At 38.4% G+C, this 18,389-nt stretch overlaps 4 protein-coding genes across 11 annotated transcripts; all 4 read left to right on the plus strand.

Moving 5' to 3' along the window:
• Positions 1-3,306: 3,306 nt before the first annotated feature.
• Positions 3,307-4,541, plus strand: LOC126621694 (uncharacterized). Its single transcript, XM_050290253.1, has one exon. It carries the CDS (start codon positions 3,356-3,358, stop codon positions 4,037-4,039), a length of 684 nt encoding a protein of 227 aa, XP_050146210.1. The 5' UTR covers positions 3,307-3,355; the 3' UTR covers positions 4,040-4,541.
• Positions 4,542-8,715: 4,174 nt separating this feature from the next.
• Positions 8,716-11,642, plus strand: LOC126621712 (mediator of RNA polymerase II transcription subunit 31-like). Of its 8 annotated transcripts, none has more exons than XM_050290290.1 (7): positions 8,716-8,828; positions 9,016-9,113; positions 9,193-9,314; positions 9,436-9,514; positions 9,615-9,889; positions 10,016-10,077; positions 11,056-11,642. In XM_050290290.1, the coding sequence occupies exons 1-6, from the start codon at positions 8,804-8,806 to the stop codon at positions 10,026-10,028; spliced, it is 612 nt and encodes a 203-aa protein (XP_050146247.1). In that variant the 5' UTR covers positions 8,716-8,803; the 3' UTR covers positions 10,029-10,077; positions 11,056-11,642. The 8 variants fall into 8 exon arrangements, with proteins under 8 accessions (XP_050146247.1, XP_050146255.1, XP_050146236.1 ...); XM_050290298.1 differs by having other exon boundaries at positions 10,016-10,072; XM_050290279.1 differs by lacking the exon at positions 10,016-10,077.
• A 1,856-nt stretch (positions 11,643-13,498) lies between these two features.
• Positions 13,499-16,381, plus strand: LOC126621619 (glutamate dehydrogenase 2). The gene is made up of 8 exons (XM_050290158.1): positions 13,499-13,898; positions 14,018-14,131; positions 14,670-14,966; positions 15,075-15,191; positions 15,279-15,529; positions 15,646-15,721; positions 15,805-15,891; positions 15,987-16,381. The coding sequence occupies exons 1-8, from the start codon at positions 13,791-13,793 to the stop codon at positions 16,170-16,172; spliced, it is 1,236 nt and encodes a 411-aa protein (XP_050146115.1). The 5' UTR covers positions 13,499-13,790; the 3' UTR covers positions 16,173-16,381.
• A 115-nt stretch (positions 16,382-16,496) lies between these two features.
• LOC126621689 (light-harvesting complex-like protein 3 isotype 1, chloroplastic) lies at positions 16,497-18,128 on the plus strand. The gene is made up of 3 exons (XM_050290240.1): positions 16,497-17,243; positions 17,355-17,492; positions 17,631-18,128. Exons 1-3 carry the CDS (start codon positions 16,889-16,891, stop codon positions 17,879-17,881), a joined length of 744 nt encoding a protein of 247 aa, XP_050146197.1. The 5' UTR covers positions 16,497-16,888; the 3' UTR covers positions 17,882-18,128.
• Positions 18,129-18,389: the final 261 nt, after the last annotated feature.

Consider the following 18,389-nt stretch of genomic DNA (forward strand, 5'->3'; position numbering starts at 1 on the left):
TGGTAGTACAATTTTGCTATGAGTTTATATCTAAACAATTATGACTTTAATTGCGGGCAAATAACAAATTTTTGTTTACAAGCCTTTGCGTGCGGGTGAATCTCTTAATTAATTAAATTATAAGTCTCGTGCTGGTTCAAAGTTGGAGAGGGGGGTTCAAACTCTTGCATGGCTCCTCTCACGTCACGTCTGCATGTTCGAAAGGAGTGTGGATAAAAACAAAACAATATCAGTTGGGATCTCAAATTTGAAGAATTGTTTAATTTGTTTTGATGAAATTGTAATTCTACTCAATGTCAACAATGTGAGCTCAGAAGTGGACACTGATGAACACAAATAAAAAATATGTGAGCTCAGAAGTGGACAAATAATGAACACAAATAAAAGGGTTTTTATTTTAGGGTAAACTGCCAATTTTCCTGTTGAATTTTCACTTAACTTTTGATTTACCCTAAACTTTTTAATTGGAAAATCACGGACTTGAACTATTTTTTTTTTACTGATTTTTCCCTTACAGTTAGTTTTACATAGATTTCACCCAATTAACGTTAACTCTTATCACGTGCACACTATGTGACTCTCCTTTGAGGACAAAAACATCACTTCGCTAGACCTTTTGACACATAAGCTATAGAATCACACAGATTTGCACACATCAACATTTTAGAAATCTAGGGTCTTTAAAGGCAACTGAATTTGGATGGAATGAATGAAAAACTAACAGCATAGGGGAAATCGGCTAAAAAAATAGTTTAAGTCCTTAATTTTCCAATTGAAAAGTTTAGGGGGAATTCGAAAACTAAGTGAAATTTCAAGGGAGAAATCAGTAATTTACTCTTTATTTTACAAGATAATGTGACTCTTTTTGGTTCCATTAACAAAAGAGTAATGATATTCATACCACGTTTTTGTACGATATTTTCATACCACTTTAGGTGGCATTTGATGTGGACAGCCATATCATTTGAATTAATCAGATTTTTTAAATTTAGTTCATTATTTAATAAATTAATAATTAAGAAAAACTAGTTAATTACATGATGATTGTGGTATACGAGAAGTCTTTCTCTTTTTTTTCCTTGGGTTTTGCAAAATTTTCAAATGATGTGACTGTCCACGTCAGATGCCATTTAAGATGGTATAAAAATGTGGTACAAAAACATGGTATGAATAACATTACTGTTAATAAAATCAGAACTCTGTCAATCCGTCTTCTCTTGACCTCCAACAGATTAACTAGAGCTCATCGATGGAACAAAGAAATCACGACAAAGGAATACCGTCCCTCGACGATCCTATGTCGTCACCTGAAATTGACACAGGGGAATATACGATGTAACCCTTTGTCGTCCCCCGAAATTTCAGATGAAAAAACCATTTGGTAAGACTTACTTGACAACAACAAGAAGAAGAAGAAGGAGGAGGGAATTAATGAGTACGACTGAGCGCTCTGCACAAAGCAGTGCAATGGAGGACTCAACTTTGGTTAACTCTAGACGGCTCCCACTGTTAGTACATTTTCTTTGCTTTACTTTTGCCCGTTTGCTCGTTTTCCGTACTTCGCCATGCAGCATGTATGCATGTATGTTGTGATTTTGTTCTCATATTTCTGGATAGTTATTTGGAAAGCTCTTTTTTCCCCTTTTCATATTTTGTTCTTTCAAAATCAGCTGGGAAAAAAGATCTGCCTTCTGTTTAGAACCCGTTGTCTCGACGCAAAATAATCCTAAAATCTTGGATTGTGGGGGTGTTGTGGAGGAATTATAGAGTGAAAAAAAATAGTATCGCAGGGTCGACGACGCCGCCTACACTGAGGGAAACGACATCGCAGCCGTCGGCGACGGCGGCGAGGATGTCGAGTTCGTAGCAGTCGGCGCTCCAGCAGACATTGTACGCGGCGAGCCAGAGTCCCTTGGCATACCCGAGAGTAGACGTGTGAGTCCCGTGACGGTCGGAGTCTCTAGGCAAGGACGGATACACATAGGGACCTGGGAGGTCACATGACCCGGCGGTGATCCTAAATCGCTGCTAGAAATTTTCCGAGGATCCCTCGTACTCAAGCATGAGGTCTGTGCAGGTTGTAGGTTGCAGGTTGCAGTGGCTGTCTTCTTCTCGGAGAAGATGACCGCGCACGGAGAAGAAAGAAAATAGGGACCCTTCTAGCCTCTCTCCTCCTTGCTTCTGCCATGGTCTCATCCATTGATGCCATCCACTTCTCCTCCAACCTTTCTCTGTCGTCTGGCGGGGCAGTACATAAGCCCAAATTTCCCCAAATTATTTCAACCACCTTAGTAATTTTTCTTATGGATGAAATTTCCTACATAAGGTTAGTAAGATGGATATGATCTATCATGGGTTGGTGAAATTTGGGGATGGAGCTGCCATGGCTTCGGGAGAATGGGGAGGGAGGTGGTTGGTGGAGGTATGGCAGCTGTGTTCTTAGTGAGAGAGAAAGTGGATGTTTGGAAACTAGTAAAAGAGAAAAATGATGTGTTTGGTTAGAAAGATAGTAGGAGTTTCCGAGTTTGGGAGAGTTTTATTTGACCGGTGTTTTAAATTTAGTAGCAGTCGGCGCCCCAGCAGACATTGTACGCGGCGAGCCAGAGTCCCTTGGCATACCCGAGAGTAGACGTGTGAGTCCCGTGACGGTCGGAGTCTCTAGGGGAGCGGTACTCTGTGTGGTCTCATTCATCTTGCAGTTAGTGGATTCGAAGCCGGTGGAGAAGAAACGCGCGCCGATGAGCTTGCGGTTACACAGGTTGGCCGGAAAGTCCTTCCTGGCAACCCAGCTGCCATTCCATTTGGTGGGAATAATCCATGTCGCTAATTAGTAGTCCAAATTAATGGTTATTTATAATTGTATTTACCATATGCACAAATCGTTGAGGTTTTGGGGAAGAGATAGAGAGGGGCGGCAGCCTCATAGCAGGGGTGAAGCTATGGGGGCTAACTGCTAAGGACGGGGAATCATCGGGGAGGGAGATGGGAGGTGGTCATGGGGTATTTTTCTTTCTTCAAGTTTTTTTATTTTATTTATTTATTTATTTTTTTTAATTTATTCCAGCAGTATAACAATGAAATATTTGCCAAATTTTGGGTGGAATTACCATGTGCTGATGTCATAGTATTGTACGACCTAATAATTTTTTGGTTTTGTAACATTTTAACTTGATTAGATAAGCCATTGTGAAATTCAATTAGTACATGTTTGATAATTGTTTCACTTTTAACATTTGTGTGCATTAAATATAAGAGAAATGTAATATGTACGTACATATATGGAAGAAATGACGAATGAAGAAGAGTGAAGAAACAATTAATAGTATGCATATCAAACGGGGTCTTAGATAAGCTCATGTTCTTTAGTTGGCTAGCAAATGTGCTTGCGTTGTGGGCATATATCCTCTATGTAAATTTCACATCCATTATGTATACCATTCACAGCAGCAGCACTAGGGTGGAGGGTGGTCAGTACAATTCTCTACGGCCAGAACACAAATGTATATTCTTTCTCCTTACCATGCTAGGAGTCCTCCTCCAGGTGAAGCATGCGACCGGAGATATGCCGTCTCCATTTGTTACAGACCACAACGCTATTGTGATGTTGATTGCTGATTTATTCACTTACGCGGGGTCATTGGCGACTGTCAATATATTCCAAGCTTCCAACAATACAGAGATATATGAGTTGGTGAACAACCTCAGCCTCTTGTGCGGAACTCTTGCATTGATTCTAATGATGCTCATCCTCATTCCAAATTTTGGTTGGTTTACTCTCGCATGTTGGGTCATATATTTTGTGATAATTGTGACCAAGTCCTACCAAACCCTAAAAAGACTAGGTAATGCAGCTGTTCGTTATGCCCGTCATAAAATGAAGGCAGGTGTTCGTCATGTCTGTAACAAAATGAAGGCAGGTGTTCGTTATGTCTGTGACAGAATGAAGGCAGCAATTCGTTATGTCCGTGACAAAATGAAGGAGCTGATGATCATATCAAAGGGCACCGAAGAACCCCAAAACCAGAACGGGATGCTTTAGTTATATGGTGATTGTATTACGTAAATGCATTAGTCTCATGAATTTCTAGGCATATGCCTTTTGGTAAGGTGGAAATAATTATTTCGTTTCCTTTTGATTAAATTAGCAAAAAAATCCTTACCAAGTACCAACCGTGTAAAAACAAAACAAAACACTTGAAAGCTCAGTCGAGAAAAAGCCGTGCCAACATATCATCTGGAACTGTTCTCACAACTTTGATAGAGAATGGCAGAAAGAATACGAAACTGAAACGTCATTCCCAGATCAAGCCTCCATCTCCTGCCACATCAAAACTCCTATATTATTCAATTCTTTTCCTTTGCTTCCATGGCAGGAGAGAAGGATTCGATAGTCCAAAGTAGAAAATATTGGGCTTGTCAGGTTTCGAAAAAGGCAAGCTTTTTTGAAAGTTACAGGTCGGAAGATGTTGATATCATCGAAAAATCCGCTATTTTAATGACGATGAAGAAGATGAAGAAGATGAAGAAGACGGAAAAAATGAGAAGATAATAGGGGGAAAAGGCCGAGGAAAATGAGGGAGAAGAGAGATTACATATAAAAAAAAAATCCTCCCCGATCCTCTTTGTGAGGATTCTTGGAATCCTCAAATCACGTCTATCCATCATATATCGTGCGGATAAAAATTATTTTAAATTTTTTTTATTTAAAATTGAATATAAACAGTACCTGACATTGACAGCACAATGTATGATGAATAGATGTGATTAGATGATTCACGAGATCCTTACAAAGAGGATCCGACGAGGATCCTCTCTCAAAAAAGATTACTATATTAAGTACAACATTATATCAAAATATCAAAATTAACAATAAAGGTAAGAAATGACAACACAATATTTTCTAATCGAGAAACTAAATCCGATATGGCATAACATGGAATAACATCTCGAATAATGTTTGGGCACTCACCGGAGAGTACCCAACTTGCTGATCATATTATGTGACCCAATAAAATTACAACACTTGTTCATTTTAGGACAATACTTGGGTCCTCACTAGAGGGGACCCAATATCCTGACCTTGTTACGTGAAGCAATCATTAAACGACACCTGTCAATATAAATTCCCTAACCACGCAACCAAACATCTCTATTTTTATAGCCAAACATTCACTATTTCACTGGCCAAACACCCTTCTTCTCCCTCGTTTCCCGGCCTTCCATCTCCAGAAAACTCTCCGTTTCTTCTTCAGCAACCCACGTCACTCCGTCTCTTCTCCAGCGACCCCAACACACTCCGTCTCTTCTCCGGCCACTCATCCTCAATCCTCTCTTCTCCGATGACCCACCCCCACTACGTGTGATGCAACCCACTCGGCAAAACTGGGTTTTGAAATTCCTTGAGATTAGAGCTCGTGAAAAATCACGAGATTGGAATTTTGAAGTTCTATGTTCAGAATTGTAGACTATGATGAGACAAAGAGAAGGAGATGCATGAGGGAAGTGGTGGAAAGGGTGGGCTACTGGCCGGCATTGAGGGCTATGGGGAGAACAGTCTGGTGAAGGTTGGTGAGGGAGAAGCAGGATGTTTGGATGCAAGAATATGAATGTTTGGCACTAGGAATAGGAATGTTTGGCAACTAGTTGTAGTTAGAGTGGGTGGGGTCTAAAATGACGCGTGTCGTTATTTGATAGGATGGTCAGTATATTACATACTCCCCATTGAGTACACAAGTTTTGTCCTTCATTTTATACTCCTCCTGACTATTGCAATCCATGCAAACCAAACCATACCAATTCTCCTCTTTATCGAAATCCAAACACCGTTTGTTTCAGGGTTTTAGGTTGAGATCGTGATGTTTGTTTCGGGGTTTGGTTCTCAGAAAAGGGAAGAAGAAGACGATGGGGTTGAGATTCTCATGTAGTACCGAAACAACCACAATATGCACCACGTCCAATTGAAAAACAAATTCTAGGCAAAAAGTGTAAAACTTGAATTACTACAATCCCTTTTGGAAAAAGGTGGGTTAACTAAAGAAAGAAAGATGGAACCAGATACATTCTTAAAAGAAAGCGCTTTTCCCGAAGAAGAGTAGCAGATTTGATAAAATTTTAATAAAAAACATTTAATAATTAATTAAAAAATATTTGAAACTGCTGTCAAATTTGGCAGCGGAGGGGGATACTTGAGAACTGCCTATTCAGTATCCAGCTCCTGCCACATCAAAACTCTCCTGCGTCGACCCTACCCAGATCTCCCCTTCAACCCCTTCAAACTTCATGCCCATATCAAGCCTCCAGCTCCTGCCACATCAAAACTCCCATATTATTCAGTTCTTTAACCTTTGCTTATGGCAAGGGGACTCGAGGAATTGAACTATCGAGCGTCTAAGCGCAATAGTTATATAGTGTGGGGAAATTTGGCAGCGCAGGTGGGTTGATGTTGATATCATCGAAAAAGACGCATCTTTTCTATTCAACTACTGAAAGCGGAGAAGAAGAAGAAGAAGACAGACGAAAAAAGACGGAAAAGTATTCAACTGCAGACGGAGAAGAAGAAGAAAGACAGACGAAAAAAGACGGAAAAGTGAGAAGATCAAGAAAAAAGGCCGGAGAAATTGAGGAGGAGGAGAGGTCTAGTAAGAGAGATTATAATAAAAAAAAAATTAGGGTTTTTTTTATTAGTACATACACTCCACGTTAAAACTTATTATTAGATGACTCATGAAAGATAATTTATCAAATATAACCAAAAATTAACTTTTAAATTAAAAAAATGTTAATTTTTATAAAAACGTTCAAATATATCTTAAAATTTACTTAAATAGATAAAAATACCCCTCAATTTATATGTATTATTAGTTGTTAACTAAAATACTTTTTGTGCTATAATCATGTTCAGCTTGCACTAACAAAATTCATAAACATGCACAACGAAATTGTCATCTTCACTGTACATATGTTCAACTTCAAACTAAATTCTATGTCCTTGTAACAGATTTACGGTTCCCGGCAAAAAGGAATTCATGTATAGTGTATAGTGCAGATATCCAAAATCCAAGGATTGTCTTTTTTGTCAAATTTAAATGATTGTACGTACATCTAAAATAATAATATGACGGTCAAAACTCCGACCTGAGCTATGCAACAACGACATCCCCTTTGTCGGCATTTGAGTTGTCTCCCCTCCTCTTTCAATTGACACACTCCACACAAACGGCTATAACAACATACTTATATTAAACTTAAACCAGTCTAGACAAATTCATGATTTATTGAAAAAAAAAATTCAAAGAAAAGAATTGATAAGATCATATAAGTCGACACTTCTGGTTTACTTCTTTTGTTAGGTCTCGACTTCAAAATATTTATTCACTACACCTAAACATAATAAAAGTTCTACAAAGTAGGAGAAAATTTTAATTGTGATCGGAACACGGATGGTACACCACGTGTATTTTTTATAAGTGGTGGAAAATTGTATTTTTTAATTTATTAACTTTTTAACACACATATCATACTATTTGTATAATGACACATGGTGTACCACCTCGCGTTCCGGTCACATTAAAAAATCTCTCACAAAGTAGGATGAAGTGGAACGGTATTCCTACAAGTTTTGTTTATAATGGTCATTTGAACCACATTTTGAACACTTTTGAGTTGATTTTTCTTCTCCACATCATGGGATCCTCTTTTCTTTGTGCCTACCATATCTTCTTCGTGTAATTGGTGGTAGGACAATTATTTCACTCACATCATCAGTTACTATCCAATCAATCTGATCTCCAACTGGCCATATAGCTTTTGCATACGCAATGACTAAAGAGTTTATGGTATAATAATGGGAACACATATGATACCATGAAATTTGTCAGTGTCTACATGCAGCACAAGCATGTGAGCAAAGTAGTTGGTCAAGATCAAATTGTAGGCGCGTGCAACTCTTTTCCTCTAAATTCACAACTTCAATACGAGATCTATTGCATACATGAAATAAGAAAAAGTAAAACAATATGCAAGCAAACAAGTAATTGAATAAACAGATAGTTGCAATCACAAGGTCTAACAAAAAAACAAAAATTACTAAACTAGTGTTGCACAAATTGTTTTGTATAAAAGGTTGAACTGCTCCAGATGATACAAAAATCAAACTGTCGGATTAAGCAAACAAAATGCAAGAAAAATCTGTTTTAACCATGCAAACAAAATCCGGGATAATATACTGTTGATTTAACCATGTAAAAGCTGCATTAGGTCCCTTTTGTAGGTTCTTAATATACTAATTTTGTTAACTATCGTATTAAGCAACCAAAAATCTGCTTTAAACATGTTTGCCAGATTTTGTTTGCATTAAGAAGGAAGAAACTGCAGGGCCAATTCAAATAGTCTAACATTATCACTCTATTTAAAAACAGTGACTGTGTGTGACAATGCCGCACTGGGCTAAATAGTCATTTTGTGATTGGGGTCTGTTTGGGCCGGCCCGGCCCATACTTGTTGCTTTAGTTGTTACGAAACCGTTTGGTACGTGGGACGGGACGGGACCACTTTTGATGGGCCTAAAAACTGTGAAACCGGTTGTCTCATGGAACGAAATTTGGCTGATTTTTCATTCCAACTCTTCCCTCTGGAACGACCAGTTCCAACATCCGTAGAACACAAATTTATAACATTTTATGACAAAATTTCTCCTTTTATCTTTTTTAATATTTACATGATTTGTTCCGTCGGATGGCTTCCGAAATCTGGGTGCTTTCCGATTAGAAGTGTTGATATTTAATGGCGTCCGGCACAGAGAGTGATGACACAGCCGATACTCCACCCCCGTAAGCAAACCCACCTTCTTCCTTTCCCCTTTCAGTTCAATTCATCACTAAAGTTTCTGCCTTTCCTTCTGATTCCTCCACTTTCTCGGCTGCCAAACACATCTTAGCTAATTTCTTAAATTTTACCCATTTGATTGCAACAGAGAACGAACTCGTTCGATTGATTGATTTGTGCTTGTAATTTCAGGACAAACAGTATTTACAAGGACCCAGATGACGGCCGGCAGCGATTCTTGCTCGAATTGGAGTTCGTCCAGTGCCTCGCAAATCCCACCTACATTCACTGTAAGTGTGTGTATATATATCTCTTACTATTTGGATTTTTTTTCCCTTTAAGTTTGTCCTTGCATTTGATTCCCTGCAGCTTACATTTTGTATATGTAATGTAGATTTGGCTCAGAATCGTTACTTTGAGGATGAGGCTTTCATTGGGTACTTGAAACATCTTCAGTATTGGCAGCGTCCCGAGTATACGAGATTTATAATGCGAGCGGAAACCCGTCTCGTGTGATAGCTTTGTTGTCGTTTTGAGTTGATTGAATGGTCTTACATTGTTTTCTGAGGTTTTAATTTCTGCCCCTTGACATGTTTCCTTGTAATTGTTCAGGTATCCTCATTGCCTGTTTTTTCTTGAGCAACTTCAAAATGCAAACTTTCGCGCTGCAATGGCACATCCCGGAAACAAGGTCAGTCTCTGTATGCATTTTCTCCCTTGAAATTTTAATTCTTTGGAACTGTATGTTGAAGCCAGCAGCATATTCATCTGGTTTTTCTTTTTATTTCTAGGAATTGGCACATAGGCAGCAATTCTACTTCTGGAAGAACTATAGGAACAACCGTTTAAAACATATATTACCGAGACCCCTCCCTGAACCTGTTCCTGCACTTCCACCACCTGCACCACCTCAGCAATCTGTGCCTCCCGTTCCACCTGTGCCATCTACAACTGTTTCTGTGACAGCAACTCCTCCAGCCCCTTCTCCTATGCAGTATGCTATGCCCCCTGGGTCTGCTCCAAAAGTTGAACCGAGGAATAGTGGGGTTGATCGACGAAAGAGGAAGTATGTTAATTAACTTTATCTAGTTTATGTTAATTGTTATTCTGGAAGCACATGTTTTCTGCAATTTTTAACCAAAAGACCATACTAGATCAGTTTCCTGATTTATGCATGTGGTTATTACTATAGGAAAGACGGTTAACTTGACAATATCATACATAATAACAGCAATGGAAAATAAATCAGGTGAGGTAAGTTTTAATTTCTTGGTCTGCAGGCTTACGAGATTAACATTATGGCAATATATAGTATCCACCGCATCTGCATTTCTCTCTTGTTTCTTTGATAGTGATTAGCTAATTCACTGAATCTTTCTGCTCTATGAAATTATTGGTTAGCGGTAGCATTCAGTGACTAGTTTATCACATTCCGCATATTCCATCAGATTATGTAATTTTCGCTGCCAGCTGAAAATTGGGAGGAGAATGGAAAAGGACCAAAGAAGTTTCTGTTTCTTCTTCTTTTCTTTCGTTTTGTCTTTTTTCTTGGGGTGGGATTGGGTGTTAAACTACACAAGCAAGTGGAAATAGTAGCTGGGGCAACTTCGAATTGCTTATCAAGTGGCTACCAGGTGTTGTGAACATATCGTATCGCTCCTAATTGTTCGTGGTTTTTTGTTATACTCTTTGTTCCCCCTCCCACCTATACATGGCAATGATGATGTGCTCTTGTTAAACTACAACTCTCAGGGTGAGAACAGCTACTCTGCAGTTGTTCTTTGAGCGAACTAGTAAAAAATCTGAGCCATTTTGGTGAGAGTGACTTAGAAGATGCTTGTTTCATTGATCTCAAAGCTGTACTAGTTTAATGTTTTCAAGTAGATGGGCACCTTAATTTTTGTCTGGCCTACACGACGGGAAAATTGTGTTGTAAGGAGTTCTTTGTATCAATTTTTTTTTTTTTTTTTTTTTGCATTTCATTTAAATTAAAGTATATTCACAACTAATCTGCACTGCATTTTAGTGCAATGGTATGTTTACCCTATTGGCTGACCATTTGAGATTGTGGATGGTCTGCGATTTTCGTTATCCAGTGGCAGAATCTTGGCACTTTTAATATTTACTGTATTTTGAAATCATGGAAAGAATGGCCTTTGGCTGCGATAAGTTAACTTGTTCATTATATTTTAGGCTTTTAGTATGTGTTTAGAAAATTGTCGTTGATTGTAGGAGAATGGTCAAGAACTGAAGGTGCAGTGCAGCAGTTTCCATCTTTCAAATTCTGAGGATATGATGTTAGAGTCTTTGAGGGCACTTATGAGCACTTGGGAGTTTGGTTGGTGAGAACGTGCCGTTATATCACAAAGCTTTGAGAAGACCATCTGGAAGACAGTTTTGTTTATGCCCTCTACTTGTTTCGATTGAGTTGAAGATCTGTTGAGGTGCCTTGCTAAAAGCCTAACTCAGAACTGCCCTTCGATCGGGTTGTCAATCTTTACTGGTAGAGTAAAAGGTACTTTGCCTTGGATTGATCGGAATGATTTTTCTCCGAATTTGAACTCCATGATGATACGATGGCTAAGCGGTATACATCATTATTTGCCTTCAAGCATTTGATGAAGACTAATTACATGAAAATCTGATTTCATGAGTCATATTTGCTTGGGATTTGTATGTAAGTTAAAAGCGTTTGCCGTTGTGCTCGAGATTTTGAGTTTGATTCCCCCTCTTTTGTTTAAAAAGATTGATGTTCTTTAGGTGCTAGCAAAGTGGACAAAGTTTCAAGAAGAGAGAAATCGAACGTTTCATGAATCTCATCGCTTGTGCCTATTTTCTTAAGGAAATCACCAAAGCTTGGACCTTTTTGGTCTCCAATTTTTACCAAATTTTTACCAAAAGATTTGCGTTGAATGCTCGGTCGTACATTATAATATTAGAGCATGCTATTCACGTATTTAGATACCAAGCACGTTCTCCTTCCAAATTCAATCATAATGTGCTGAGACCGAGCTTTTTCATATTTTAACAAAGTAAATATAATTCAGAAACTGCACGGCACCTTTTAAATTTTAAGCAAATAAAAAAGGATAAAAATAAAAAATCAAAACCAACACGTTATACAGTCACCTTCCATTTCAATCTTTCATCTCTCTCTCCACGTCATCACCAAAACGCGGCGAAACGTCTGTCCAAATGAGTGACCTAGCTTATTCCAAACCACAGGTAGGTAGGAGAAATTTTTAGTTGTGACGGGAACACAAGTGGTACATCACGTGTTTTAATATGAACGGTGAGAAATTGTGTTTTTTAAGGTATTAACTTTTTAGCACACATATCCCACCATTTGTTTAGTGACACGTGGTGTACCACCCCGTGTATCGGTCACACTGAAAAATATCTCCACATGTAGAAACAAAGAGATAAAAAAAACTTATTCCAATATTTTAACAAAATAAATACAATTCAGATACAGCACGGCACCTTTTAATTTTCAAGCAAATAAAAAGGATAAAAATCAAAACCAACACGTTATACAGTCACCTTCCATTTTATTCAAAAGAAAACTAATGAAAATGATTTGAAAATTTTGAGTTTTAAGGATAAAGACAAAATAAAAGGTAAAGTAAATTGTACCAGGTTTGATTTTTTAATGTAAAAATATGGTTACCGCGGATTTTTCGTTAAAACTCCCTTTAATCAAGGATCATCTCCGGATTTTTTCTACCAAATCCACAAAATTCTTTAATTCAGATCTTTAAAATTTGATCAAACGGCTAAAAATAAGGATCTTCTTTAAAAATTATAATAACTTTAACCGTTAGATCAAATTTCAAGGGTCCGAATTAAAATTTTTGGTGGATTTGGTAGAATTAACTGGAGACATCCCCTTTCCTTTCAATCGTCTCTCTCCACGTCATCACCAAAACGCGGCGAAACGCGGTCCAAACTAGTAGCCTAGCGCGCGGCGTCCCGCGGAGGTTGTTTTCCACCTGGCAAAATTTCATTGGCCATCACCCATCTCCCTCCCATTCAACTCTGAGTTGTCGTGACGCAGTTGTTACTAAGAAGTTGGGGGAATCAACGGACTGGGATGCCAAATAGTAATGTTATTTATACCATATTTTCATACGATTTTAGGTAACATTTGATGTGAATGGTTACATTATTTGAATTAATCAGATTTTTAAATTTAATTCATTATTTAATAAACTAATAATTAAGAAAAACTAGTTAATAAAATGATGATTGTGATATACGATAAGTTTTTCTCTTTCATTTCCTTGGATTTTGCAAAATTTTCAAATGATGTGGCTTTCCACATTAAATGAAAACTAAGATGGTATATAAATATAATATAAAAATATTGTATGAATAGCATTACTCGATGCCAAATAAGTGGCGTGACAAATACAAACAAAAAATTCAAATTAAAATATAATATAATTTAATTAATGCCATGCACATAATTTCACGTGATGAGCCGCCCCCCTTAAAACCTGCCGGCTTTCCTTGACTGCTCACCACATTGACGGTTATACCCTTCATCTCATAGCTCACCAAACATCAGATCCAAGTGGCTTTTTCGTAAATTCACCACTGTTCTTGTTAGCTATTTGCTTGACCAAGCTCTTCAATCCTATCCCTATAAATCCTGATTAGTGTATCCATCTAAGCATACACACAGCGCTAATCCCTCTCTCTCTCTCTCTACTTTCTCTCCCTAAAATCAGTGGCAGCTCAGCTTTCATTTTCTACTCCTCCTCCCCTATATATACTCACCAACCACTTCACCCTTTGCCCAACTCGTAGTCTTCGTTTTTGACTGTCTCATTTACCCCATTTCACCATTTTTACCACAACCCAAGTTACTTTCCTATAAATTTGGAGCTTTTCTGGTGCTTTGAGCATTTCCCATCACGTCATTTTTTCTGGGTTTTCTCCGTTTTCGAGTTTGATCAGCAGCCATGAACGCCCTCGCAGCAACAAGCCGCAATTTCAAAAACGCCGCGCGTATTCTCGGACTCGATGCTAAAATTGAGAAGAGTCTCTTGATCCCCTTCAGAGAGATCAAGGTTGTTCATCAGCTGCTTTTTCTGTCTTTTTTTTTTGTTTAGAGTAAATGTTTTGATTAATTTCTGTTTGTTTCTCGAGAAAGTTCTGAACTTTGTGTGTGTGTGTGTGTGTTGATTAGGTGGAGTGCACAATTCCTAAGGACGATGGAAGCTTGGTGTCGTACGTTGGATTCAGAGTGCAACATGATAATGCACGTGGACCAATGAAGGGAGGGATCAGATATCATCCTGAGGTGAGGATGATGTCTAAATTTGGTTTTGTATTTTGTTTTTCTTGTTTTTTCTTGATCTATTTGTTTTCTGTTCGACAAGATGTTATTTGGGTTTTGGGGTCCAGTGATTTGATTGTTTTTTTGGAGATAAAACTGAATACTTTTATCATCATATTCCAGAAAAAGGCCAGGAGGGAGGAATGATCGTTAAAGATATTAGCTTTTCGGTCCAAATGGCGAGGGTGGGGTGGGAGTAACGTGTTAGGATTATGATATGTTCAGGGTTCGATTCTTTTCAGTAATTAAAAAAAAAAAAAGGCATGAACTTTGTTTCTGAACTTTTGGGTACTAATCGAACTGGTATAATTTTTAATTAGAGATTAGATTTGCATAAATATGTTAAGAACTAGTGTAATGATGCATTTGCGTTACCTGTAATTGTGTTTTTGGATAAACTGTTCATATGCGATCACACAAGAAAAAATGGGTATGGATTAGCGAAATGTATGTTCTGTTGGTGAATTCTGTATTGAATTTGTTGTTGGTTTGTTTCTTAAAGGTTGATCCGGATGAAGTGAATGCCCTGGCTCAGCTGATGACCTGGAAGACTGCTGTGGCAGACATTCCATATGGTGGAGCCAAGGGTGGAATTGGATGCACCCCAAGGGACTTAAGTATGAGCGAGTTGGAGCGTCTGACTCGCGTCTTCACTCAGAAAATCCATGATCTCATTGGAATTCATACTGATGTTCCCGCACCCGATATGGGCACCAATGCTCAGACCATGGCATGGATTTTGGATGAGTACTCCAAATTTCATGGTCACTCACCAGCTGTTGTCACTGGAAAGCCCATAGTAAGTATTCCACACTGAGAAAATTAAGCCAAAAATCGGTTTCCTAGAATTGGATCAAATATATGTCACTGGAACTGTCTAAGTTATCTCTTGTATTTGGGATTTTAGGATCTTGGGGGATCACTAGGTAGGGAGGCTGCAACTGGACGCGGTGTTGTTTTTGGAACAGAAGCTTTACTTGCAGAATATGGGAAGTCATGCAAGGGCTTGACTTTTGTTATTCAGGTATGTATGCACATTTGATGCTGTCATGTTTGTTAAGAAGTTTCGGTAATGATGTAAACAAGTTGAGTTTTGGGTGAATTTTTATAGGGTTTCGGAAACGTGGGATCCTGGGCAGCAAAGCTTATACATGAGAAAGGTGGTAAGGTCATTGCTGTGAGTGACATTACTGGTGCAGTTAAGAACCCGAATGGACTTGATATCATTGAGTTGGTTAAGCACAAGGAAAGCACTGGGAGTTTGTTAAATTTCAGTGGCGGAGATAACATGGACCCTAATGAGATACTTATACACGAATGTGATGTTCTCATCCCTTCTGCTTTAGGTGGAGTTTTGAACAGGTTTGAGCCTTTTTCCGACAAAATCACTGCTTTCATTGTTTCTTGTACAATGTTACATCGATTGGCTGCAGAATCACTGTCATTGATTGATCTGTTCTAATCATCTTATTGTAAAGGGAAAATGCTTCATCTGTGAGAGCAAAATTCATTGTTGAGGCAGCAAATCACCCTACCGATCCAGAAGCTGATGAGGTACTATTACCTTTTCATTCTTCCGGGATTTTGAATACGGAAAAAGATAGTTCCAGTTCTGAGATGATTTTTTATTGATGCAGATTTTATCCAAGAAAGGAGTTATCATACTCCCAGACATATATGCAAATGCTGGTGGTGTGACTGTTAGCTACTTTGAGTGGGTTCAGGTGACTGACAGGACTTTAGCTCGATTTTTCAAAGCTGCATTTGAATATTAGAGACATAATTTTAACATACTGAAATTCGATTTATTTTGTTGCAGAACATTCAAGGGTTTATGTGGGAGGAAGAGAAAGTGAATAACGAGCTTCAAAGGTACATGACTCGGGCGTTTCATAACATCAAGAGCATGTGCAAGACCTATGATTGTAATCTCAGAATGGGTGCCTTCACATTGGGTGTAAACCGGGTTGCGCGCGCCACCAACTTAAGGGGTTGGGAAGCATAAGGAGCTTCTTCTGTTAGCCTGTTGCATTTCTTTTTTCCCCCTTTACATATATAGTCATAGCTGAAGAAGGCAGATTTGAAGCTATTCTTAGTTTACCTCCAAATTTCTCAGCTCTCTTTTTCGGCGGTAACTGTTTGCATTCAGAATTTGTATTTGATTAGAGGGATTGATTTATTAAGAAAAAAAAATTCTGATTTTTCTTGTTTCAATGTGTCTTAAATGATAAAATTGCTAGTTTCTGCTCCTATACTCCCATCAGTAGTGCTTATGGTAAATAGTTCCATGTAATATTTAATCTCGAAAAGAGATTTGAGTGCATTATTCTTCCCCTGCACGCCCTTGTTTATTTTTAATCTTTGGATTGAATTAGATCAAAGAAGAATTAATGAACAAAAATAAACAAGAGTGTGCAAGCAAGGGGGTGTGTGGAAATTATTTCCCCTTTCCAAGGAGTGATTTCTTTGGCAGTCACTTCTGGCAATTTTTACTTGTTCTTCAAAGTAATATTTAAAGCAGATGCAGCAAAAAGCCTGCCCATAACTTCACTGACAAAAACAGGAGAGGGAGGATAAGCTTTCAAATTTCAAAGCATGGGCTTTCCTCCCCACTTTCAGCAATTCTATCTACAATTTCATTTGCTAAAGGGGAAGAAATCAAGAAGCTGAAGAACCAAATCAACAAGAACAAAAAGAAAAAAAAATCTCTCAGATAAGGCTATGGCTTCAATTGCCATTTCTGCTTCACTGCAAACAGTTTGCAGCTCACATCAAGTCACAAAACAGCCCCAATCGAAACCAGGAGCTTGCTCTTTGGGGACAAAAGAAGCAACACTTGTTGTTGCTCTGAATGTGGAAGCAAATAGTTTGAACGTATCTGCACAAGAGGAATCTGCTTTACGCGTCGAAAAACACAAGGCAGAGGATGCTGCTGACTCCAAATCAGAGGATGGTCTCGGGGGCGCAGAGTTGTCTGTCTTGAAATTCAGGGACGAAAGGTGGAAGAATGGGACATGGGATCTGAATATGTTTTCCAAAAATGGCAAGATGGATTGGGATGGCATGATTCTAGCAGGTTTGTAATTTGTTCAGTTTGAGTTGTAATTTTTCTGTGCTTCTGTTCGATTTAATCCAAATATAAAATTCGATTAGAATATCGTTGATTTTATACGTGTTGGCACTGCAGAAGCAAAAAGGAGGAAGTTCCTTGAGCTTCACCCGGAAGCATCTACGAACGATGACCCGGTAGTGTTTAGGAGCTCCATCATACCATGGTGGGCATGGATGATGAGATCTTATCTCCCGGAGGCTGAGCTGATCAACGGTTGTTTCCAATCACCCATCACTTCACACACTCACACTTCTCTGTTATTAGAATTACATCTCTTGCTGCACGCATTGCTTTATTATACGTCACATGAACTTATACACCCAATTTCAATTTTTGTTGCTTTGTAATTAGGTCGAGCGGCAATGGTGGGATTCTTCATGGCATATGTTGTAGATGCCTTGACGGGGATCGGGGTTGTCGGGCAAACTGGAAACTTCATCTGCAAGGCAGGGTTTTTCGTGACAGTCACTGCTATAATACTCATTAGGCGAACACAAGATCTCGGAAACCTTAGGAAGCTCGCCGATGAAGCTACCTTCTACGACAAGCAATGGCAAGCTTCGTGGCAAGATCAAAACGATCAAACTGGAAAAAAGATTTAAATCTGCCTTCCAAAAGAAAATTTGTATTATCTTAACTATAAGCGCTTCTGCTTATCCATTTATATGTTTCTTTAGTTCCAGTCCATTTTATGGACATACAATGACACGATCGAATCATTTTGCTTTTATGCTTTCACCTCCAAGGATTTAGAACTCCAGGGTGGGGGTTTGTCGTACTAATCCGAGGGCTTGAAGCATGCTTAATTTAACTTCAATATGAAGTGATAATGAATCTTTCACTTGCTTATCTTTAAGGGAACTTTAATGAAAAGCACCCGGTACTGTTCACTTTAACGAAAAAACACATTTTTACACTAAAAAGTCAATTCTGGTACTATTCACTCTACCCTTTATTTTGTCCTTATCATTAAAACTCAAAATTTTCAAGCCTTTTTCATTAGTTTTCCTTATCTTCTTTAATGGGCTCTAAGAGCATCTCCAAATGAGTTAGCAAATCTTTTCTCTAAAAGTGTCATTTGCTAACCTATTTTGGCACTAAATTCGTCAC

Source organism: Malus sylvestris, chromosome 1, assembly GCF_916048215.2.
Source record: "Malus sylvestris chromosome 1, drMalSylv7.2, whole genome shotgun sequence".
NCBI lineage: Eukaryota > Viridiplantae > Streptophyta > Magnoliopsida > Rosales > Rosaceae > Malus > Malus sylvestris.

Excerpts from the sequence above, each read along its gene's own strand:
- LOC126621694 (XM_050290253.1), top strand. The coding sequence starts at position 3,356 with ATGTTCTTTAGTTGGCTAGCAAATGTGCTTGCGTTGTGGGCATATATC.
- LOC126621712 (XM_050290279.1), top strand. The coding sequence starts at position 8,804 with ATGACACAGCCGATACTCCACCCCC. Across the intron at positions 9,114-9,192 it reads AAATCCCACCTACATTCACT|CTTACATTTTGTATATGTAA; the intron begins GTAAGTGTGTGT and ends GATTCCCTGCAG. Across the intron at positions 9,315-9,435 it reads GAGTATACGAGATTTATAAT|GTATCCTCATTGCCTGTTTT; the intron begins GCGAGCGGAAAC and ends GTAATTGTTCAG.
- LOC126621619 (XM_050290158.1), top strand. The coding sequence starts at position 13,791 with ATGAACGCCCTCGCAGCAACAAGCCGCAATTTCAAAAACGCCGCGCGT. Across the intron at positions 15,192-15,278 it reads GCTTGACTTTTGTTATTCAG|GGTTTCGGAAACGTGGGATC; the intron begins GTATGTATGCAC and ends GAATTTTTATAG. Across the intron at positions 15,530-15,645 it reads TTAGGTGGAGTTTTGAACAG|GGAAAATGCTTCATCTGTGA; the intron begins GTTTGAGCCTTT and ends CTTATTGTAAAG.
- LOC126621689 (XM_050290240.1), top strand. The coding sequence starts at position 16,889 with ATGGCTTCAATTGCCATTTCTGCTTCACTGCAAACAGTTTGCAGCTCA. Across the intron at positions 17,244-17,354 it reads GGATGGCATGATTCTAGCAG|AAGCAAAAAGGAGGAAGTTC; the intron begins GTTTGTAATTTG and ends TTGGCACTGCAG. Across the intron at positions 17,493-17,630 it reads GGAGGCTGAGCTGATCAACG|GTCGAGCGGCAATGGTGGGA; the intron begins GTTGTTTCCAAT and ends CTTTGTAATTAG.